The sequence below is a fragment of the Porites lutea genome, chromosome 11, assembly GCF_958299795.1.
Source record: "Porites lutea chromosome 11, jaPorLute2.1, whole genome shotgun sequence".
In the NCBI taxonomy this organism is placed as follows: Eukaryota; Metazoa; Cnidaria; class Anthozoa; order Scleractinia; family Poritidae; genus Porites; species Porites lutea.
The window spans coordinates 14,911,666-14,936,314 of NC_133211.1; the positions used below are offsets into that span (position 1 = coordinate 14,911,666).

At 38.9% G+C, this 24,649-nt stretch overlaps 1 protein-coding gene across 1 annotated transcript; it reads left to right on the forward strand.

Annotated features, from left to right (window-relative positions):
* The first annotated feature begins 550 nt into the window (after positions 1-550).
* Positions 551-3,941, forward strand: LOC140951553 (BTB/POZ domain-containing protein 6-like). Its single transcript, XM_073400830.1, has one exon. It carries the CDS (start codon positions 1,073-1,075, stop codon positions 2,465-2,467), a length of 1,395 nt encoding a protein of 464 aa, XP_073256931.1. The 5' UTR covers positions 551-1,072; the 3' UTR covers positions 2,468-3,941.
* The last annotated feature ends 20,708 nt before the right edge of the window (positions 3,942-24,649 follow it).

Sequence of the window (24,649 nt, forward strand, 5' to 3'; positions counted from 1 at the left end):
CGCATCCTTTCAAAGTTAGCCTAGTGAATGCGAAAGTCTGGGCAAACTGTACTCTCTTTTCCACGTTTTCAAAGTGAAATTATTTTTATCACTCACCCACGTAGAGGTGATAGAGGCGTCTTTTTGGCACGCGAATGACTATTGTATGGTACCACAAATGATCCCCGACCGCAAAGGCTCTTGTTTCCTCCCGATCACGACCCCCCCCCCCCCCCCCCCCCCAGCGCCAGAGAGCTACGTGACAAGGGAAATGAACAATTAGTTTATATGGCTTATACTAAGTGACATAGTTATAAGATTTCTGCACAGATTTGAGGAGATGCTAACTTATTTCACTGATCTGCGAGGTATCGATGTATTGCTTTCATTGTATCGTGTACAAATTAAGATTTGATCATCTCCGGATACATTATGATGACACTCACGTATTAAAAAGCCCTACAGACCTGTCAACCACTATGACGTCAAGGATGTTATGAATGTACTGGGTCGTACATGTAAATGACTTTTAACGCCTGAAACGTCCTTAACTGAAAAATTTGAGAAAAAATCCTGCTTTTATACCCTTATCAATATGAAACAAGATGTTGCTTTTCATTTTTAGCTCGAGGTATAAATGGTGTGCACGCTACATCCGGGTGCTCACGCTGGATCGAAGATAATTTGTGGCAATTTTGCACGCATTCGTGTGAGTTTTTCTTTTACGACGTACACAAAGTGCGCGTGACAAACTCGTGAATCATTTGTTTTTCATTTCCCATGAATAAACTTCTAATAAACTTGGTAAGTTTTTGAGCTTTGGAGCTGATGCAAGAATACTGTTTGACATGTCATGGAGTGGAGATCGAGTGGCGCGTCGAGGAACTGATCATGAGTTTGCGTGACACACGAAACAAAACATTCACACGCTTGGTCAAGACAACAGACAACTGTACTATAAATAGAGGTCGCTGACTTCTGTACAGGAACTTTTCAGACAAGGCAATAAGCCAGCATTTCAAACCCAACAAGAGATCATTACGCAAAGAAACCGATTAAACATCGTTTTCATTTTGATCCGCAGAAATCAAACATGCACGATCTTAATGATCTGCCTGATTTGAACGCTCTTCCGTCGAATCTGACACAAAGAAACAAACGAATGTTCAACAACGTTATCATGAGCGATATAAACTTCATCGTCAAAGACAGTGAAACTGGGGAAAAGGTAGCCATTCCTGCTCACAAGTACGTACTTTCGATCGGGAGCCCTGTTTTCTACAAAATGTTTTACGGGGATCTGGCAGAGGCGAGCAATTCCGTGGAAGTTGTAGACGCGGACTCCAACAGTCTCCTTGAACTTCTACGGTTTTTGTATTCCGACGAAACCAATTTAACAGCCGGCTGCGTTCTTCAAGTGATGTACCTAGCTGAAAAGTATATGGTGACTGGATTACTAGACGAGTGCTCCGAGTTTCTGAAGAACGAAATTGACGCCGAAAACGCGTTTGAGGTTTTAACTCAGTGCGAACATTTCCGTGACACCGAGGAACTTGAGGAAAGATGCTGGAGCATCGTGGATCTACAAACCAGGAAATGTCTTCGCTCCAGAAGCTTTCTTGCCACATCTGAAAGGATTTTAGATGTTCTTTTGAGACGTGAGACGTTAGACATTTATGAAGATGAATTATTCCGTGCAGTATTATTCTGGGCAGAAGCAAAGTGTAGATTGCGGTCAATTGACCCGATAGCTGAAAACGTAAAAAGGGCGATTGGAGGTGCAATGTCACATATTCGTTTTTCTTGCATAGCCGACAAAGAAATACTTAATCGGGCGCTGGAATCTGGAATACTTGACAACGATGCCTGGCAGGCCTCAACAGGGCATACAACTCCAAGGTCCAAGAGATTTGCCCGAGAGAAATTTAATCACGACTTTCCCCTACGCACCATCGTGGATGATAGCAACCTTTGCGTCAGGCAACGCCAAGGAATAAAACCTCTTCGCTGTCGCCGCTTGTTCATGAATGAACCACCCCGACTCTTTGCTCCGTACGAGAGCAAGCACAGTGTCAGCTTCATAACAGATCAGCCCGTCTGTATGTATGGAGTAAGGGTCATTTCAAGCGGGCGCAAGTTAAACAACAATTACGCGGTTATTACAAAGCTATTGGATAGCAATCGCTCTTGTAATAGCTGTGTGAAAGGAACCTACATTGTCGAATACGGAGGAACCGAGGGATTGCCAGGATTTGATGTATACTTCGAAGAACCCGTTCTCATTAAGAAAGGTGCGAAATATTTTATCACCATCTTCTCCCCTACCGAGCTGGACTTACCTCAGCGGATCGGAAAGAAAGATGAGGTACATTGTGCAGGAGTTAACTTTTACTTTCCTGATTCTACACACAGACAGTTTCCCGAGCTGATCTTCCATCCACTAGCGCCTTTGTGGCGGACGAATTACACTGAATTTAAACCAACATAGAGAATAATCAAGCAAAATAATTGATTTTTGTAATGCAATTGCTAGTCCTTTTTTCGTCGATTTTTTCCTCATCAAAAATTCCTCTGTGTCATCCTCAATCCTGGGCAGCAGCCAACGACTGATTTTATTTGGTATTCAAGCTGTTGTGTTTCTCTAAAATGTAAACAAACTTTTAAAAAAATGCGCTTTGCCTGTCACGCAAAGTTCCATCACAAGTGACGTCACGTTAAGAAGAGGCCACGCCCTAGACATGGGTACCCGAGCGGCTACCAAGGAGACTAATATATCAGATATATGAGGGATTCATTCAAGAAAAATTGATTTTTTTTACTATTTACTATCGCCTGAATATAAGTAAAAGGCATAAAATTTCAAGCAATTAACCTAAATCATTTCAACGTCTCCTGTGATTCCACTATTTTTTTCTCAAATTGTGCGTCGGTAATCAATAATAGCAAATAATAGCGCTAACTGAAACGCTAGGTCCTAAAGTTCTCATGGTTGATCAGTCAGGTTAACTCTGGGAAAATTCTACAAAGGACTAGACTTACCCACAAAACACGACAACCAGCGCGAAGACCGAGAACCCTAAAATCAGTTCAGTAGAAAGTGGCGAACTGCGGAAAAAAGGCTGTTTTCTCTCCTAACCGATGACCCTACCCAAACAGACTGACTGAAGACGTGCTCCTGCCAAAAGACATCCATCACAGCCTTTTGTTATCTTTCGTTTTGTTTGTTTATGCATAGATTAACTTTTATCAATTTTGAAATTGAGACAAGAAAGCTGTTCTACAAAGCAACATCGCTTTGCGTTCATGAACATGTATGATAATGATATGTGTATATAATATGCGTAATAATAATAATAATAATAATAATAATAATAATAATAATAATAATAATAATATGCTTGATGCGTATTTGAACATTAAACTGAAAAAGCGCCTCTTTGCTCTCGCCCTACCCTCACACACCCACACACACGTCACCATGCTTACTTTTGAATTTTGAGAATTGATTCAGAAATTCGTCTGCCTTCATTTCGAACTTGTAATGCAAATTAATACTTTTTCGCGCCCCCGTTTTTTTCTGATGCTAGGATCGCGGCCGCTCTCGCAAAATGCTCCTTGGAAAAGGGAACTATTTCCTACGCCAAGAATCTGACAGGTCAGCAGTATTTTGTTGGCCTGTTCCAGGCATTTAGATTCACTGTAGCAGAGCGAGGGCGGAAAAACAAAACTGAACGTTGTGCTCTACCATCTGAACGCCTGTAACAGGCCATATTTTTGTATATACATACATACATAAAACATTTTTTCATCTCGAATTTTCAGAACAGCCAAAAATAGGCTAGTATCTCCGAGAAACAAATTAAATCCTAAACCATGGTATGCACTAGCTAATTGGTAAATGTTTAAGAATGGTTAATGATTAACACATGGATGTATGAAATAAATGGAGATCACCCATCAGTGTTTGAAAGTTGTAATAAAATTTGCCTTCATATAATTTAGTCAATATTTTCTTTTTTGAGCGCTATGGCCAAGGGGAGTTGTTGATATATCTAGCTGGATTTTTGATAACGTTACCGCTGAATAGACCTCAGTCTTCCGTCAAGAGGTAGCTAAAGTAGCCAATAAAAACTAAGAGTGCAATTATTGTTTTTTTTTTTCTTTTCTCCTCCTTTCTTCCTCCTCCCTCTTTCTATTTCTCCTCCTTTTCTTTTCCTTTGCTGTTGTTAATTTCGAGCAAGAGAGAATGAGCATTCTCTCTTGTTTCGAGCTTATCGGGCGCAAAAACCCTGTCTATTGGCCCTTTTTCACTCAAATCAGGGCTGCAAATTTCTCTACGTTCGTTTTCAAAAAATTGGCTAGATTTATGGCAGGTACAAATCTTCTTTTCTCAAATTCTTTATTGTCTTCAGATCCCACTGTCCTGTTTAAAGTTCGCCTTAAATGCCAGTATACCATTCGACCAGTAACTCAAATTTACTTGAGCTGATTTATCCCAAATTGCACTCGAAATCATGTGATTACATGTACCTATACATAATTGACCATATTGGATGCTTTATCCAAAATCAACAAAATGGGTAACTTAATTTGCGGCTAGAGTTTTAAATGGGCAAAGCAGGTATCTGTGCCGTAAAAAATGTTGCGGGGTAATCCCAGATGAAGTCAAGCAGCCCATCCTTGGCGAAACATTGGAAAAATCTAAAATTGTCCAAGTTGTCTCCTAAATTCTTTTCTCTATAAAAAATGTTTTGAATTGCCGTGAGCTAATATACGAGACGTTGGACAAATGCTCTTTGCTGCATTGAAAAACATGACATAGCCATGAGAAAAGCTGGAAAGGTCGCCGCAGACTGGGCGGGAACTTGCAGACAGTCTACACATAGGTCAAATAGGGACATGTTATCTGTTAGATAACATAACCGGGTGTTAAATGTAAAATGTTACTGTAGAAGACCTTACAGTTGAGTCTCAGCTGACGTAATATTTATTGAGAAACCTTTTAATTCCAGAAACTTGAAAGGCTCAAACGGAAATTTTCTCTTTTAATCGATAAAATATGTAAGCTTACATGAAGAAGTAAGTTAAGTTGGACGTCTTATCGCGGGCTCAAGTCAGTACCAACGTGATACATGCCAAAAAGATTGACCGGTAAAAGTCGAAATTTTACAAGACTATTAGTGTAATTCGACTATATAGACGACCTGACATGTTTTCCGTAGCATTTAAAGGACTCAGATCCCAGAGAGGTTGGAGATTTTAAGTCATTTTGTGTCGTAGGTGTCTGTTACTACGTGGGTAACATGCATATATTCGTTCATGTTGGGTTTAGTGTTTTATTCATTTTGCGAGTGTGAATCATTTTATTTATATTCTTTATGCTGGACTATTTTCAGCTCTTAAAGAAGCTCTAAAGGGCGTTAGGTCTCTGTGCCTAAATTCTGGAAACAACGTGAGTATTTATATAGAAAATTTTATTATCGCTACACACGTTGCTTACATAACAAGACCCTCATACTGGGGGCTTATTGGGCTGCCGACTGCGCGATACAGTGTTTAATATTTTGGAAAGTATAGATTATAATTACACTTTTTTAAGGACTGAGTGTATACCTGCTCCTAACCAGTGGAATGGAATAGAGATATATATTAGACCTAATAGCCTTTTGAAACGAGACGATTGTCATTATTTTCCACCACCACAACCCACCCCTTCCCCACTCCCTTTGGCCCCCGACCCCCCCCCAAAAAAAAATACATATATATATATATATATATATATGTATATATATATATACACCCGTTTTCAAAAAGGTTTTCATACAGAGAGATATATAGATAGATATATACTTTTGTTCCTTTGCACGTGCGCCCGTGTGCATTTTTCACTTGTTATTGTCCAACTTGTGAAAAACTCGGTTCAACGATAACTTTTTTTGTCGTCGTGTTTTTTGTTCCATTTTGACGTTGTCGTTTTGAGTTTTTTTTTTAGAAAAATACATGCGCCCTACGATACAAATTTGCAATGGCGAATTATATAACTGATTTTGGGAATGAGGAAAATATCCCACGAAGCAGCCGATCCGCGAGTTATACGGCGTCACCGAATTGGTAGGCCAAATGCCATGGCATCTGTAGCAAGTGACGAAGCATTTTTATTGATGGAGTGTATTAAAAAAATGCGCTGACCAGGGGCGTGCTTAAGAGAAACTGTAAACTAACTTGAAAGAATTTGTGGCCGAGAGTGTATTCTCTCTTCAATGAGACGTTGCCTTTAACAGGCCGTTATTTTACACGAAAAAAGGTGATACATTAAGATATATGACCAGGTCATCATTGTTATGATAAAGTCTGCTTCTATGAACCTCGTCAACCTCTTAGTCCGTTTTAATCAACTGGTACAATATTGTTGCTCCTTCCCACATATCCAATATGGACATCCACGGTCACCTCTTCCTTCTCAGCAGTTTGGAAAACACATTTTTTTTCATTTCATCTGCGTTTTTCCCCTTATCCTGTAACGACAACATTATATGACCTACAAGTGACCGAATTCCTCATTTTTTAATTTTCAAGAGAATGCAAATCAAGAGAATTGCAGACAATATTCGTCCATTATTTTTTCAATTGACAAATTGGAACAAAGAACCTGACGAACAAAAAAATTATCGTTGAACCGAGTTTTTCACAAGTTGGACAATAACAAGTGAAAAATGCACACGGGCGCACGTGCAAGAGAACAAAAGTATATATATCTATCTATATATCTGTCTGTATGAAAACCTTTTTGAAAACGGGTGTATATATGTATATATATATATATATATATATATATAACTTGCACAGAACAGAATCGTCTTTCAACAAATAAAAACTTTATTCAGACTATATATATATATATATATATATATATATATATATATATATATATATATATATATATATATATATATATATATATAGTATGACAGTATAACATGACTAATTTGAGATCATTATACGTTTCTGGGAAACTGCCCACCTACCCCTCCCTTAAGCCAATATTTTGCCCTTAGTGAGAAATAGGTGTTAATGTTGGCTTAGGGGTGGAGTATGTGGGTAGTTTCCCAGTAACGTATATTGATCCAATTTGATCTAACTGGAAATTCCAAAAGTTATTGTTGTTCTACGCTTATAAAATGTGATAAGGTAAAATTTGGTGTTTTAAATACTGTAAATAACAGTAATTTTCTGTCCCTTAAAACCCACAGAGCAAATAAAATTTTGCTTTTACCTCTGTCAGATATTGCATTTAAAGCCCTTTTGTTGGGGCAATCTACAAATAACATATTCAGGAAAGACTTTTCACATGCAGGGAGAGAATTGCAACAAGTTGAAGCTTTTCCTGCGGGGACTGTGGGCGGGCGTTGTTTCTGCAGCTCCCACACAGGCTAATAACAACATAGAATACTGTATTTAGATAATAATTTGGCGTGGATATACGTGTAGGGCTAATAACTCCACGCAATAATTTTGTGTTCATTCCAAATTGACTTCCAAATCTGTTCACTGGACTACCTTAAATGACCTATCCCCTCCTCGCAAAAATCGGCTCCATTGTAGGGGGAGTGGGACACGCAATGCCTTCTAGGTGAGCAGTCCACCATTTTGTCTTTTTTCGACAGAGAAGGTTCATTCCATAATTGGGTGCCACAGGCAACCCAATAATTGGGCTTACCACAAAACTGAAAATTCATCATCATCTTAGAAGGTTACATGTAACAATATTGTTGTGGTAGTTTTCGTAATAAGGGAGATACTCAGAATTTTTAAACGATCCTCTGTATGCAACATTGAGGTATTCGTCAAAAGTTTCCTAGTGGTGACCACTTCATCATGGCAATAATTTGCAGCTTTACAGAACTTGATTATTAATAATCTTGAGGGTTTAGTGTGCAAGAGTGTAGATGTAACCAAAGATCCTGACACTTGTGACTCCTGTAACTCAAACCCAAACCCTACAAAACCCCTTCAGTCAAACTAGAAATCAAAGTATTATTCCAGCAATGGTAATCTACATGTAAATATCTTGTAAAGCATCCTTTGATTTGATTTTGTTTGCTTGCACACAGAGTTTGTTGCTTTTACAAAATGGAAGAAGGAGCACCGGTAAGAACTACGTGTCAAGGACTATAAGGACTATAAAGAAATAAATGATTTACACTGTAGAGGTAGTAGGTGGATCTTCATCTCATGATCTAACATTCCATGTATGTGGGGTTGAGAGTACCAAGGGAAAAGGCTCTTGGGCAAAGGAAAGAATCAACAACAAACTTCCAGGATGTGAATCCAGGTCACACTGGAAGAAGGCCAGTGCTCTAATCACTGCACCACCTTTGCTTGATTTTTGCTACATGTGTACACAAATGACGCAATCCATCAGCAAATTGAGTAATTTTAATTTTCAGTGGGCAAAAACCTTGTACCAGAAGAGTTTAAACAATGTTGCATTCTTTTTTACATTTTTCAAGGGCTATAGATGTAATTAGTTAGCTGTAGTAACACCAAAGAAAACTTCTTATGAGACCTAAGAAAACAAATGTCAAATTTCACAAAATCGCACCTTACACATGAAATGTTCAGAAGTTTAACTGTGTTTTCACAATTCTTGTGAAATTTGACATTTATTTTCTCGGGATCCCATGAGAAATAGTTGTTAGTGTTATTACAAAAATATAAAAATGAATGCGATATTGTTTAAATTATATCTGGTACAAGGTGTTTGTCCACTGAAAATTGAAATTACTTAATTTCCTGACAGATTCTGTCTTAATATTTTTACAGCCGTGGAGCAGATATGTAAAGTATGCACCAGGATGGACTGTAGCCTTCCCAGCTGATCAAGAAATAATTTCCTTGATTGTAGTTATTCATGTAGTTTAATAATATGCATGTAACAATAAGGAAGAGAGAACCAAAGCAATGCTTGACATTTTGGTTTCTGTTGTCCTTCTGCAAATAATCTGTTACCTCAGTTCAAAGCACATTCAATATGGATCTATTAATAATATTATTATTTTCAACTTCATTTCTACATGTCTCAGCTAGTTGACAGTGCATTTTTCAAATATATTTATTTAATGTTATTCCTTTGTAAGTACATTTAATTTTTTGGAATTGGTTTCACCAAGGGTTGCTCAGGGTGGTGGAAACTTGTGTCACCTTTATGTAAGTTATATATTTGGTTGGTGTCCACTATATTACCGAGCAAAAAAAAGCAACAAACAAAATGTACTTACTTGACACTTTCCTCAAGCTTCAAGAAGTTCTGCCAGACACGTTTCTAATTAATAATAATATTAGTAATATTATAATAGTGAGGAAAATACTTTTATAGTAATATTACAATGTTACTCTGTAATCTCCTTTTGTAATCACTTGGTTCATTGCATTTGTTGGATTGATTTTTTCAGTTTTCCAATTCCGGAACTACGCTGCTCCCGCTAAAAAGGCTACCTTTTCGAGAAGTAAGCCACATGTAAACATTGGAACTGTGGGCCATGTGGATCATGGGAAAACCACTCTAACAGCAGCCATCACTAAAGGTACAGTGAATGACATGTTTTACAGCTGAACCTTAACTAAGCCCTCGGCATCTGTTCACATTCAACTCTTTTGTTTAAGCCATTTAGGTCCTAAGAGTGATTAACATCAATTTTCTCCTAACAATATTTATGCATCATCAAGGGGGATGATTATGAGAATTAATAAAATGATCACCAAAGGGTAAATGCCTTGATTTATCATCAGGGCCCAGTTGTTCGAAGGCCGATTAGCGATTAACCGGGGTTTCTTTTTCTTATATTCAAAAGCATTTTCTCGGATAATTTTCTCTGTAATTTTTAGAACTTCCGATCATCAACTTGTAGACAAAAAGAATTAAAACTGAAATGCTTTTTAAGCTTTCAAATCTGAATTCAAATCTCGCACTAACCCTGGGTTATCTTAACACAGCTTTGAATAACTCAGCCCTGATTTTCATCTTATTCTATAAGGAAAGCATGGAGATCAGTGTAGAAAATTTTTATATGAATATTAGGGCTTAACCTCTCTTCAAGAGACAGTTATTGTCTCCTCCCTAAGACAGACACTTTTCTCTACATTGAGATTTAAAGGCATCCATTGTTGAGGGTTTGACTCTATTTTGTCGTTGCAAGATTATACCTGTTGATAAACAGAGAAGGATGTCTGATGATACAACTTTATGTACATGTATATGTTATAGGTCAAAATGAAATTCAGGTAAAATAAAAAATAATTATTATTTTCACCTTAGGTTGATTCTCAGTTTCCCTTGTCTAATCCATGAATAATTAGGGTTACGAGACAAACGGAATTGAGAATCAACCTAGGTTAAAAAAATTTAACCCGGAACACTGGATAAAGATCTTTAAACAATTTGCTATGTTTTTTTCAGTCGATACCGTAACTTAGATATCCTTATTTTCCTCTTGTCTGTTATTGGTAATTTAGAAACGGACCAGTTGAGGAAACAGGACTTGTCTAATAAAATTCTTTGGTTTTCATTTTAGTGCTAGCTCAGGAGGGAGCAGCAAACTACAAGTCCTACACTGACATTGACAATGCCCCAGAGGAGAAGGCTCGTGGTATAACAATCAACACAGCTCATGTTGAATATCAGACGGCTAACAGGCATTATGGACATGTTGATTGTCCTGGTCATGCTGATTACATTAAGGTACAGTCCACTGTACTAGTAATATATAAATTTTGCCAAAGCTAAAGGCGAAGCTCCATTCAATAAATTTATAATTTACTTCAAACAATAAACTTGTAACCATGCATTGCAATGAAATCCACGTGGAGTTCAGCCTGCGATCCATTAACAGTGTTCCAGCCAGAGTGCGCCATTGTGTGAATCTCGCAAAAGATCTAGAGATGGCCCCCACCAAAAGCGTTCAAGGGCCATTATGGCCCTTTCCGTTTTTAATTGCCTGGGCTTAAAATGGTCTCTGTTACTTCAACTACAATAATAAATTTTCCAATGGAGCAGAATTTTTAATCTAAAGAACAACGACTCTGTACCTTTGTACACAACAATGAACATGAAAATCAATGGATGAATCTTCTTGAGTTTACCTGATTTACTGTGAGTGGTCTGGAGACCTCTGAGCCTCGACTTGGCTTTTGTAATATTGCAGAAGCTCATGGGTCATGGTGTCTCGAAAAAGTATAAACCTGACAAATGCATCTTCAAGGTCTATCAAAAGTTTTTTCTCAATAAGTCACGAAAAAGTGGATGGAGGTGAAGCAGTTCAGAAGAAGCGAATGGAATCAGATCTTGACTGTGTTCAGTGGAAAATGAGATGAAAAAAATTATTTAATATTTTTATTGCATACATTCTGATTGTACTGTTTGCTTTATGACTGCGGGTAATTTCCTCTTTTGTGTATAAAAAGGAATGCTCCATGTTAGCTTCAAATAAACTGCCATTTTCATTTCTTTTTAAAAAAACTTTCCAACGTTCTCCTCTTTTGCATATTAAAGAGATACTGGTACATTGGTCCTTTCTTGAAAAATGGGTTGTAAAGGCCACTTTTATTTTATTTTATTTGGCCCTCAAGCAGAATTTTCTGGCTGGAACACTGATTAAAAACTAGTTACTTGTCAGAGGATAACTTGAAAAAAAAAACCTGCAATCTCGATGGGCCGACACCTGAATCTGTGATGAGGTCATGTGATACTGGTTGTGGACAGCTGTCAATTTACCACAACATGGATGTACAATATCAGGTTGCAGGCTCCCACACTAGCTAGAAGGTGCGAGATTTCACATTGGTTGCCCCATGGTGCGGATGGATGGGTAGGTGGAGGGATGGACGGATGTATGGTCACCTAAATTTCTGGCATGAATAGACAACCAAATTTACTTAGGTATGGGGCTCCGTACAGTACAGTTAAAATATTTAAATTTGTTTACATGCACAAAAACAACAGCGACGTTTTTCCTTAAAAGTAACTAAGTATGCATTGTTCTAGAACATGATCACAGGAGCTGCTCAGATGGATGGAGCCATTCTTGTGGTAGCAGCAACGGATGGACAAATGCCACAAACGAGGGAACATCTATTGCTCGCCAATCAGGTAGATGTGCCCAAATCTTACATAAGGGTATTATTAAAGTTCTTTTCGGGCCTGTGGTGGCATTCATGGAACAGGCAACTTGTATGGTGAACTTAGAATCTATCTTTGAGTGGCTCTTAAATGAAAATTTCCTACACAAACTTATGTGGACTCAGTGTGTTTCTGTAAAGCTATCACGTCAAAAGTGTTACTGGTACTTTGTAACTTTCCTTTCTGCTCAACTGATTCCCATTCTTCTGGAAGCTTGCCAGCCGAAACAAAGACAGCAAAAGTAGTTCTGTGTGATTAGTCCTGCCAGCTATGCAGGCTATGCTTAACTGTTCAATGGTCCCTATGCCACTGTACTGTTCTTTTTGTAATGCCTGTTTCAAATTCCACAATACTACCTTTCTAAACTCAATTCTTAAGTTATTACTACGTTAGAGTACATACATGTACATGAGACAAAAAATGGTAAGAAGTCAGTGTTATTTTTTTAGCAACAGCTATTTTTTATTTCACTGAATTACTTTTGACATTTGAAACCAAGTTGTTGTAATCATGCTAGAGTTGTGCTATAGCTGGGCCAATTTAGCACAGTGTTCACACAACCTTTCAGGGCCGTAGCAAGCCTTTAGAAAGTAGGGGGGCACAAAGAGTTTAGGTAGCTCATTGTATTTGAAAAGCAGAGGGTTTTTGGGTGCGGAGGACCTATTGGACTGATCTCTGTATCTTAAAACCAAAATGATTTTCCGCTTAGCTGCAGAGACATCAATTTTTCAATGCTCTGGGAGATGAATTTTTATTTTCAACTTTTGTGCACATGCATGTTTTGACTTTTTGGGGCAAAAAACTGGTGGTGGGGTGGGCGGGGGGGGGGGGAGGGGGGGGGGGGGTTCCGAAGGCCCCAGCCCTGCATTTGAAATGTGCCTAATAGTTCTTAGCTCCAGGCTCTGGAGTTTCTGACTCCTCATGTTAAGTGATCGCCTGTTTATCATTGTCTTGTGTTTTAGGTTGGTGTAAAGCACCTTGTGGTGTACATCAACAAGGCTGACGCTGTGGATGATCCAGAAGTTTTAGAACTGGTGGGTTACTCTTGTGATTTTGCATAACACATTTAGCACTTAAACACACTGAAAAATGTATGACTGCACGTCTAAAACTCACTAAAAGCAAGTTTATTTGGACTCTTGATTAAACTATTCTCATCTTCTCATTTCGCCGGTTTTCATTTCATCATGCTGGCAGTTTCCATTTGCTTTTTTCTAATCTGAAATATGTGATTGTGATTGTCTTTACAGGTTGAACTTGAGATGAGGGAGGTTCTATCCACTTATGGCTATGATGGGGACAACACACCCATCATAATAGGATCTGCTCTGTGCGCCCTTGAAGACAAGAAGCCTGAGATTGGTCGAGACTCCATCATTAAGCTTTTGGAAGCGGTGGATGAACACATTCCTACTCCAACCAGAGAACTGGACAAACCATTCCTTCTTCCCATTGAAGATGTGTTCTCCATATCAGGGCGTGGCACTGTAGTGACAGGGAGGGTCGAAAGAGGTGTGATCAAAAATGGCGACGAAGTTGAGTTTGTAGGACATGGGGTTAAGACAAAGACAACAGTCACAGGTAAGGCCTATTGTTCCTACAATCCAGGATCTGAAATGAACTTTTTCAGATCGAGGCGTCCAAGGTGAAATTTAGTTGCCAACAGTAAAGGCTATCTGTGGCCAGCTGTCCACTGTCACTGAAATGTTTGAAACTTTGAGTTTGTTGAGTTCCAAGGCTTCAGGCGCTGTCTGAGTTTTCTTGTTTGTAATGACTGGAACTCCAAATCTTAGTTTCTCAGTCTTACTGAAACTGAATCTTGCAACAAATGGACTGGTTATTAACCTGTGCCATTTCTTGTCCGGAAATCTCAATCTATAAATTAATTTGAACAACAGTTTATACCTTGTAGAGGTTGGAAGCTTGAATAACGTAGCCGTAGTCCAGTGGATATCCATGTTTAGCGATTTTGTCGCCACTATTACAATCTGGGCCAGTTTGTTCAAAGCTGGGTTAAGATAACCCAGGGTTAGTGTGAAATTTGAATCCAGTTATGAAAGCTTAAAAAGCAAAACCCAGTTTAGTTCTTTTCGTCTACAATTTCATTATTGGATGCTCTAAAAAGAATAGAGAAAATTATCCAAGAAAATGCTTTTGAGCAAAAGAATAAGAAATCCGAATTAAAGTTTAACCCCGGGTTAGCTCTAATCCGCCTTCGAACAACCGGACCCAGGTCGTTTCTGACAACTATACTATCGTACATTCGGATCCTTTCTTCAATCGTGTCTAAAAGGTTTAGGACGATCAAAACAATCCGAATGAAACAATCTTCTGCTAGTTTTCTGTTATTCAGTGGTATTTCTGAACTAGTTAAAGTTGATAGGTTCCACTCTTATTAGGAGAACTCGGATTTCTTTTTTTCCGAGTTACTTGTATCACAGACTGAAAAATCATTATTTCCCAGGGATCGAGATGTTTCACAAGCTTCTTGACCGAGGAGAGGCTGGAGATAACTTGGGAGCGCTTGTTAGAGGAGTGAAGCGTGAAGATGTCCGACGTGGAATGGTATTGTGTGCTCCAGGAACAGTCAAATCACATACGAAATTTGAGGCCCAGGTAAACAGAGAATGAATGGCCAGCTTGCCTGTCAGGCATTTAGGGGGGAAGGGAAAGAAGGAATAAAGGCTCACGAAAACGCGATAGGCACGATCGACGCGCGCGTTGCGCGCCTCCCTTTCCTCCTCCCTCGGCTCGCGCTCCCTTTTTGTACTCGCGCGTCTAACGTATAATTCCTCCTTTCTCTTCTTCCTTTAAAAGTTTGCCTTACAGGTCATAGAATGTCTTTAAAGCAACGGACAAGTTTTGGCAAGGAAAAAAGAGAATGCCCAGCCTGCGTGGAAGGGGTTTGAAGGGAAAGGAAAAGCGGTAATATTAAAAGGCGCGCGAAAACGCGATGGGTGCCACCCATACTCGCTTTCCTTTCTTCTTCCCTCGCGCTCCACATTGTCTTTTTCTTGGCAGGTTTACATTCTGAAAAAGGAAGAGGGTGGACGACACAAACCGTTCGTTACAAACTACCAGCCGCAAATGTACGTCAGAACTGGGGACGTGGCCGCTACCATCACCCTCCCCGAGGGAAAGGAATTCATTATGCCTGGGGATGATGCTACCTTCACTATTAAGCTTATGTTCGACATTGCTATTGAGCAAGGTCTCAGGTTTACTCTTCGAGAAGGCAGCAGGACTGTGGGGACTGGTGTGGTGACAAAGATTATTGAGTAAAGGGCCTACCCACCCCTCTCTGCTGTATTAAGATTTCATCCCATGTGGCTCTAAAGTTTGATTGATTCATTGCTTGTCGAGAGAAAAATGTTGCAGCTAAGTACATAAATGGTAACCACATGGTAAGTGCTTCGTCAGTCTGCACTGTAAACATGAAGCAAGTTTTGTCGCCTTTTGTTTGCTTTTAATACTGAGACTTTTCTTATTGTGTGTTGTTTACACAATGTTGTAGCGTTCAATCTATGTTTTTAGTCATCTGGTTTTTTGTGTACTATATATGGAGATTACTCCTGATGTTTTCTTTGCTGAATAACATTAACAATAATTTAGTTTAAATGAGTGAGCTCTGGCTCCCCAGCTTAAGTCAATACATCTATCTTTCGTACCTAAGTTTCATCACGGAGTATTGGTTGTTATGTTGTGTTGTAAAAACATTGTACGAACAATTTTTGGCGATTCTTTTGGCATTGGTATCTGTATTTAATTTTTTCCACTTAAACACATCGTTACATTTACTAATACTAGCTGATTCTTTTGGTCGATATTTCATGCATTAAAATTTGCCTTGTGTTTTTTATTTGCAAGATTAATAGCCCATGTTCGATGTATCAAAATTCTAACGTGACTCCGAGGCTTTCTGGTTATTTTTCTGTATTTGGTCAAGTCTCTTCCGGGAATGGCGAGACAAAGGAGTCGTGAAAAATTTGCAATTTTGTCCCTAAAGCCTCAGAGGCACGTTAGAATTTTGATATATTGGTCTTTGAGACTGGGCCGGTGTTATGTCGAATGGCACTATGGGAATGTTTTGTGGAACGAGCTAGAGAGGAGAAGTGTGACGTCACGTTACCATGGTAGCAAAATTTCTGGATCACAACAATAGGCAGTTAAAGCAACTGCGACGGCAACGAGAACAGTTAAAAAGCAATAAGTGTATATTAGCAAAACAACAACTTTGCTCGTGAATCACGCTTTTTTGTACATTTCTTAGCCGTCGTTGCACGACTGCGACATGAAACTTCCTAATTTCACGCGCTTGCTTTATATAGTCGGTGAACACAACACAAGTTTTTTTTTCTATATCTAAACTTAAATACGGTCCTTTTGGATTCAACCCCATAAAATTTTGCCAACATTTGAAAAATTTTAAATGAAATTGTATAAGATCGATTAAGTTTGAAACAGTGCAAATTCACTGTTTAAGTGAGTTTTTGGTTTGTTGTCATCCAGAAATTTTGCTGCCATGGGAACGTGACGTAACGACTTCTCTCTATTCGTAATAGCCAGTCCCATAGTGCAATTCGACACAGCACCGAGCCAATCTCGCACACACACCAAAAATGGCGACCGTGATCGACGCGGATTCTCCTTTTCATATCTCGGACAAAATTAAGCTTGACATAACTTCTCTGTGTGTTAAAATTTCATCAAATGCTTTTCTGAGACTTTGGGGAAATTGTTAGAGGCACGTAATCAGAAGCTTAACTCCAGATCATCATGATCTTGCTTCCAATAAACAGGGAATTAAAAACAGTAAGTGTTTTTGTTTCCCATTATAGCTTGTTCAGTGAACCAACCATTTGACGTTTCTTACTGTCCACAACGCCAGCCTTGCAGCGCTTCTCTTGCGAGTTGTCTTTTATGTTAAAATCCTTCTTTTAAAGCTGGTAAAAAAGCGTTATTGAAAAACACCATGATTTGTAGGGTGGTGGGATTTCCTGTTTTTAAGACACCGCTTTGATGCAATTTCTCATGTCTTCATCAATAAATCAAGTAAGGTGACGTTCTCTCGCTCCTTTGTCTTTAATTAATTCCTCAATTTCCTTCTCTTTTAACTTTCCAAAACGGTCAACTATTTTCGACTCCATCCGTCTGCCTGATATGAGGCGGTCCGATACAGTCAGTTTAGACTTGCAAGTCAACCTCTCGTAATTTAGTGAAGCGAGCTTCAAAGAGGAAAAGCGAGCGAGCGATGCGAGCTTCAATTAGCTCGCAACCAACCAAGAAAAAAAATTAAAGGACTTTTAGAAAGTCTACAGTTAGTTACATTTCACAGAAAGCATAACTTGAAAAAGCTGGTAATCTCTTGCTTTCTAACACTGTTCTTCCAAAGGCGCCGCCGCCGCTGCCTATAATTCACTTTTGTAAACAGTCGTTGCCATTTTTAACGGTCGATGCCACCATTTATAACCAAGTCTTTAGTCATGATAAATGTAATATATTCCCAGGATTAAGTTACAGTAAGACAAAAAATACGTTTTTGAATAGTTTTAGAAAAAACGACGTTTAAGCCGAAGTTGACTTTACGTTAAAAGTTATGGAAAGGGCTAGGGTCACCTGTTGTTGCATAATGTATCAGTCAGTTAAGAAAGACAGTTTGGCTAGTGTATGTACTTAAATTTTTTGGAAGTTTGGCGGTTCGGTGTAGTGATGTAGTGGTAAGGGAGAGAGATTAGGATACGAGAGGTCCGGGCTCGACCCTGGGTTGTGATTTTCTTTCTTTTTTAATAGAAACACTCTCAATAACAGGTCAAAAAAATTTTAATTGTCTTTAAAATGGCAGCGATCGTTAACGAAAGGGACAACTGCGCGGCCGCCTTTCCGTCAATCGGGTGATGTCAATCCAATAAACAGGAAATTAATATCAGTAAGTGTTTTTTTTCCCTTCAAATTTGGTAAGGGGTGGCTGGTTATGAAGAATTAGTTGGGGGATTAAGGAAATCAGAAAAGGCGAAATGTTTTGAATGAACAATAAATATGTTTAAAAAAATTTCCTCGCAATCCCTTTCATGGACATCTAAATATTTTTCTGGCCAGCTTGATTTAGAAATGTTGAATAGACGTTCCATCCTGAGTTATGCCTCTTCAAATCTTCCTGTTTGCCTTACATGGCGTCAATGAATATGTTTGGGGGATTCCGAAAAAGCGGCGTCAAAACCATCAAAAGATTCTGATGTCACAGGAAGTTTCACTTAAGTCTGCGTTCTTGTATCAGAAATGTTTGGTGGTGCTCGTTAATCATAATCCAAGATCAAATGTCTCGAGGGCAATCACTAGATTCCGCTTTGTTCGAACTCTATAAGGTGTAAATATTGTGTCACACAAGGTTCGCTTCATATCTTTCACAGGCAGCTCAAGTCGCGTGCCAAAGACCGAAAAGGGAGTTCAACCTTTAGCAATTTGAGTCACTCTACACTGACTTTACACGTAAGTAACCTGCTATCAGTCGCTAGCAATTGCTTAGATTTGCGCGTGTGTGAAGTAGAACGAAGTTAGTTGTCCGAACTTTTTATGGGAAAGCCCCAGAAACCGAGGGTAGATATATCAACAGCATACGCGTATAACCGTAGCATTTTCCTGTTGGAATTTTTCATTGTTTTTAAGCCTTTTTACGACTCTACTTCCCGGCCAAGTATTCAGCATATATCGCAGTGTAAGTTAAGTTTTTCTTACTAGTACATTCCCACCTATTTTGAATGAAGAACAAGATTTCGGTGAATGGTTTCGTTTGACACCGATGACTTTTTTGACTCCGTAAACACTAGTTCCGTTTTAGCACATATCTCGATCCACTCGCTAACAATCAACATAACGGCCTATTGAGTTTTTGAGTGATGATGCACTTCATTCTGAAACCGTTAAATATGGCCTAACAGGAAAACCTCTCATTAAAGAGCCTCTTGCACAAGAAAAACGCCAGTCTTGACTAACAAGACACAAACTGGCCGTATGAGGGTTTTTAAAAGTCATTAAGTTTTCAGAATGGAAAATAACCGAGTGAACAGGACGACGGCGGCAACCTGCGAGAATGCAAAAAAAGGTTTTTGGGGCAAAACAACAGCTCTGCACTTGCATCACACTTTTTGGTACATTTCTTTGCCGCGGTCAATACGCGATCACGTGCACGTGATCACACGAAGATAAATTTCCCTTCCTCCTTTTGAATTTGAATACAGTCCTTAAGAATTCAACTCTAGGAAAATTCAGCTACAATTGACAAATAAAGCGAGGCCAGAAAACGAGATAAAGTTTGAACTTACGCAAATTACCTTTTAATTCAGAGACGTTTTCACTGCCGCGTTCGTCGTGGTTCACTACATAAACTCCCTGTTATAAATGTGCTTGGAATGTCAAGGTGGTCTTAGGGCGGGGTTCCGCTGAACGTTTACTCGCACACAAAATTATTTTGCTTTAAGGTAGAATAAGAATCAAACCCGTTGTTCCTCGTTATTTTATACAACGTTTTTCTACGTAGTGGACGTATTTTGAATGGTTGGAGAGCCTTTCAGATATTTACCGATATTCAAGGATTAGAGACCAGCGGCAAGTAATCCCACGCCCTAGCGGTAGAATGACCGAGAAATTCAAATACTTCTTGAGGCTTATTTTGTTTTTGCAAAATGGGGACATAGTGGTTTAGATATTTTACTGATTTTCAAGTGTTATTGATTGATGTGGGGACTTATCCGGCAAATAAACGCCAAGCTGGCTGCTGTAGAACGAACGAGAAATCAAGTCAAATACTGCACGGGGCGTATTTTGTGTTTAAGAAATGGGAACATTTAAGTGAAATGTTTTGGTATTTCATTGGTGTTTATATGATTAATACATAAATAGAACATCTTTACATGGCCGCTGAGAGATACGAAATTTCTCTTCTCGTGTTCAAAAATATTTCACTCGCTCGCTGCGGTCACACATGGAATATTCTTCCACACTCGATGAGAAATTTCGTATCTCCTAGCGGCCAAACAAGCGGTGTATGTTATTTGCAGACTGCAGACCGCAGACCGCAGTCTGCGGTCTGCAAATGTGATACGGTCGTCACTTGATTCCATCCACCAAACTGACATCCTCCTCTCACAAGACATTTCACTTTTCTTATATGAAATTTCTTGATGAAATGTTCATAAAAGTCAAAGTGTCTTCAATTTTTAGGGAAAAAAACAATTCAGGATAGAATGAGTAGGATTCGAACTCGGAGCATCCGATCTGGAGTGCATCACTCTAACCCCTACACCACCGAGGACTTGGTGACGAATATCGGTTTGATTTAAATATATAAACCTAACCCTAACCCTAACCCTAACCCTAACCCAAACCCAAACCCTAACCCTAACCCTAACCCTACTTTGTGTACGAATCATTAATGTGTCAACGTCAGTTTGGCGGATGGAATTAAGTGTAGGCCATGTGATACACCGGTAAAATCAAATGTTGAACGAGAAATCAATATTTGCCCATATTTGGGTGTACGTAATACCCCATATTTGGGCAATGACGTCACGGTCTTGCATTTACTTCTCGTGGTGGAGGCCGGGTGATCCAGTGTTCAACTGTTGGTTGTGGACTGTAGATTGCGTTTGTTGAGTTGTTGCTGAGGACCTAACAGGTGAGCAAGCTTCCAATTTCTTTTTGAAAGGGCTGTCAGTGTACTGTTTTGCAGCAGCGGATCAAGGAATAGGGACGCTCAAATTTGTGTCAGAACAAGCATGTTTTTAGCAGCCGATTTGCATTTAGCCAGCCCTCAACTCCCGTGAGGAATGCAACAAATTTGTGGACCTATTGTTTTAGAGACTATCTTCATGCCTTTCTAAAGACTCTTTGTCCTGTGACATTGGCTCATTAATGGCTCGTTGTATTTAATTTAATTTTTTTATTCCTCTCATACCTACTTAGCCCCATTTTTACGCTTTTCACACATTTTACTTTACACTAATTTTTTTTTACATATATTTAACTCCACGCGGAAAATTTTTCATATCCCTGATAATGTCGTTTATCGGCGAAAGGTCGGAATTTAATCAAAAGCTAACTTGCTCCAAGTTACCGACAAAGCTTCAGGTCATGTGCAAGTTGTTGATCCAAACACTGGTGAAATTTTATCAGCCGTCCTTGTCTTAGCGAAATCAATTTTAAACCTAATTGACGTAAATGGCATTTTTTTAATGATCATTCACAAAAAGCGGGAGAATAATTAAGATGCCTGTTTTATCTATCTATATATATGTATATTTTATTTTAGTAAAATCCAACTAGTGGTCTATTATCAATACTGCATTCTGATTGGTTTAGCTATTACTAGGCTATATGATATAGCCCACTAGTAGCGAAAAGCGCCGGCTTTGAAAACCAAAACAACGGCGGCTGAATCGTATTTTTTCTGGCTAAAGTTGTTTTGTCTCGATATTTTTGACCAACTAGTAGTTAGATTTTACTAAAAAAAACAATTATTCTTCCACCCTCGTGAGCTATTGACTCAGGGCCTATTCGGGCTCGAGGAATAATTGTTAATTATTGTTTTTTTTTCCCGGTGTCTAGTGTCATCACGTGGTCATTGAGCTTCCCACCCTTTCAACGGAAATAGGTGGGAGGGGAGGGGTGTGTGGGCCTCGTATAAATGAATGCGCTGGATTTGGTGAAATTGGAGGCGACTGGTAAAATCAGTGACCACAATGACAGCTAGTTGGTTCCCACGGAAAATGCCAAAAGGCTACAACGACTTAAAAATGATAGTCCACATTCGATAAATTAAAATTCAATCATGACTGCGACGCTTTAGGAACAAAATTGCACATTTTCACGACTTCATTGTCTTGCAATTCCCAAAAGAGAATCGAGCACAAAGAAACGCCCAAACTAGAAAAATGACCAGTGAGGGAACCTCGGAGTCATGTTAAAATTTTATTATATCGAACTTGGGCTATTACGAAAACCCCTCCAGGCATTTCTTTTCTTTTCTGCTGTTCAATAACGTGTTTTTTTTAAAGGGGGAAGGTATATTTTAAACAATATTTATTAAGCGCAGGGTAGCTGGATATTGGCTGGATAATGGGGGCTCAAAAATGGGATTAACCGTCAACTGTCGAACGGCTTGACTGACAGCCGTCAAAGAGCTAAATATTTTAGGGTCAATCGTCAAGGAAAGGAGTGGTTATTAATCGACAAACGCACACCCGATTCAAGGGCTCTCTTGCTCAAATATAGTATTTTTGCAGATCACATTTGAATACAATATCGTTAAGTATTACTTAAAATATCTCAGGTCTTTTGAAAAAGAAAATAAGACTGAACGTATAAAAGTCATAAAAAACTTTTGTTTTACTTTATGTTCTCTAGAAGTGAAGTTTCATAGACTCTTTCAAACGTTGTTGAAAAATGGTAGAATTTCTTCAAACTCTGACTTAGCTAACAAATTTCAAATGTTGCATCACACATGATACCACCTTTTGCTTCGTTTTCAACGACAGAAAACACCTTTTGGGGGAAAAGGAGGGGGCCGTTTTCAACTAGACCAGGGTTAGTGCGGAGGTGACCTTGTTTTCTCCTTACAGTCGATTACAGCCTCCTTACAGCACTGTCCGGACACGATGATCTCGCTCGTTAGTTTTTAACCTCTTCTTTTATTAATCTCCGGTCTACTCTACACTGGTTTTTGCCTAGTAGTGAAAATTGAAAGGATCCTAACTCTTAAATCAGTGAAAGGCTGGTCTACATGCAGTCTTTCGAACTTGTGGGTGCGAGAACTCAAAGAGCACTCTCAGTAGTGAAAAGCCCCGCCCGACGCTCACCCCTTCCGAACATTTGAAACTAAGGTGACTTCCTTATACATCCATGTAAACGTCCCTGAGGACGCCAGAGAAAGCATTAATACTGGAGCTGAACATCTGGTCATCGACACAAAAGCTCAGTCAATAACTGAAGAATTATTAATTTGGCTATAAAAGACAATACTAAGAAATTATTTTTTGTTTTGTGTGCGTGTGGGTGTGTGTGTGTTTGTGTCGGTTCTTAATTGCCTTTTGAAGCGGGCTCATGGTTTTCTTCGTCCTCTGACTACACTGCGAAGTAAGGGGAAAAAATGAGGAAGATCTATGTTCTTGTCAAGAAACGTTCAGTATAGGAGGTATTTATATTCACGGCTGAATTACGAACTCGTGAGCCGCGTCCAAATTAAAGAACGCCACGAATTGGCCAGTGTAATTATGGGGATATTGCACGAAAGGGATGTCTAATTTTAATTTCAATAAACTGTATCTCACTGTCTCGGATCGTTAAACAAGATATTGGTGCAATATGTCTGGATATTTGATATTCCCACTGGGTAAAAATACTTTGACAAGTTATTTGAAGTAAAGTTACGAGAGCAATGATTAATGATTAATGATTTTCATAAGAGAGGGTACTTAAAGACGAGATGCCGGAGAGCTGCGCCAAACAGATCTCACCGGTCGAATACGTCACGGATGATGCCTCTTGAACAGAAGTGTCTACATTCTGTTAATTTCTGCTCCTGAGTTTTCGCCAAATTAGACCTAGGATAAACTTCGAACTTTTCATTAGACAAACCAAACTCTAATATACGTGGCCTAATTTAAGTTACGATTGTCTGTTGGACTAAGGTCGCATCGAAGCCAATCAACTGAATCAGATCAGTAAGAAATTCTCTCCTGAACGAGGCTAAAAGCTCCTAAATCGAATTCTCTTGTTTCTTTTTCAGTATTTGAAAACATTCTCGATATATTCAATTTTCTTATCACCAAAACTTTCCTCGCGAATTGAGATTAGAATTAGTTTCAAAACAGCTATTAAATGATAGCCAATTAACAAGCGCATTTTAAACATGTCCCTTTGTTTTAGTGTTTTATCGAGAAAATAAAACATCCAGTTATTAAATCAGCCTCACCATTGGTAGGCAAGAAGTGAAAGGTGCGCCTTGAAGTGAGAGACGCTAGTTACAGTTCCAACTTCAACAGAATTAGAGCTGAGCAATCATCCCTGAATCATTTCCAATTTAGCCTAAGGCTAATATATAAAAAAAACCCAAACAGAATAAAAACCTGTCTAAAATCAAGTAGGATTAATTAGCATTAGAAACAGCCTGTTGGCTTTCTGAAGATTTATTGTACATGCTTTAATCCAGTCAAACTCCACTCCAGTGAGCCTTGGAGCTTTAGAGAACATTTTTCAAGACAGGTAGGCTAAAATTTACAGCTTAGTTATTATTTATGCTGTCTGACAATTTGTTTACGTAGTTGAGATTACCAGGGGCAACATTCAAGAGCTTCCGTTATATGATCAAGTCAATTTTTTTTCTGACTACAATGATCGACACACAATTAAGCTGGGATCCCAAGATACATGATTCATCCTCTTCTCAACAAATCGTCAGTGGTTATGCCCTTCGTTTTCACGTTTTTCGCCTTTTTAGTTGAT

What these genes read in the sequence shown, in the direction of transcription:
- LOC140951553 (XM_073400830.1), top strand. Translation starts at nt 1,073, where the DNA reads ATGCACGATCTTAATGATCTGCCTGATTTGAACGCTCTTCCGTCGAAT.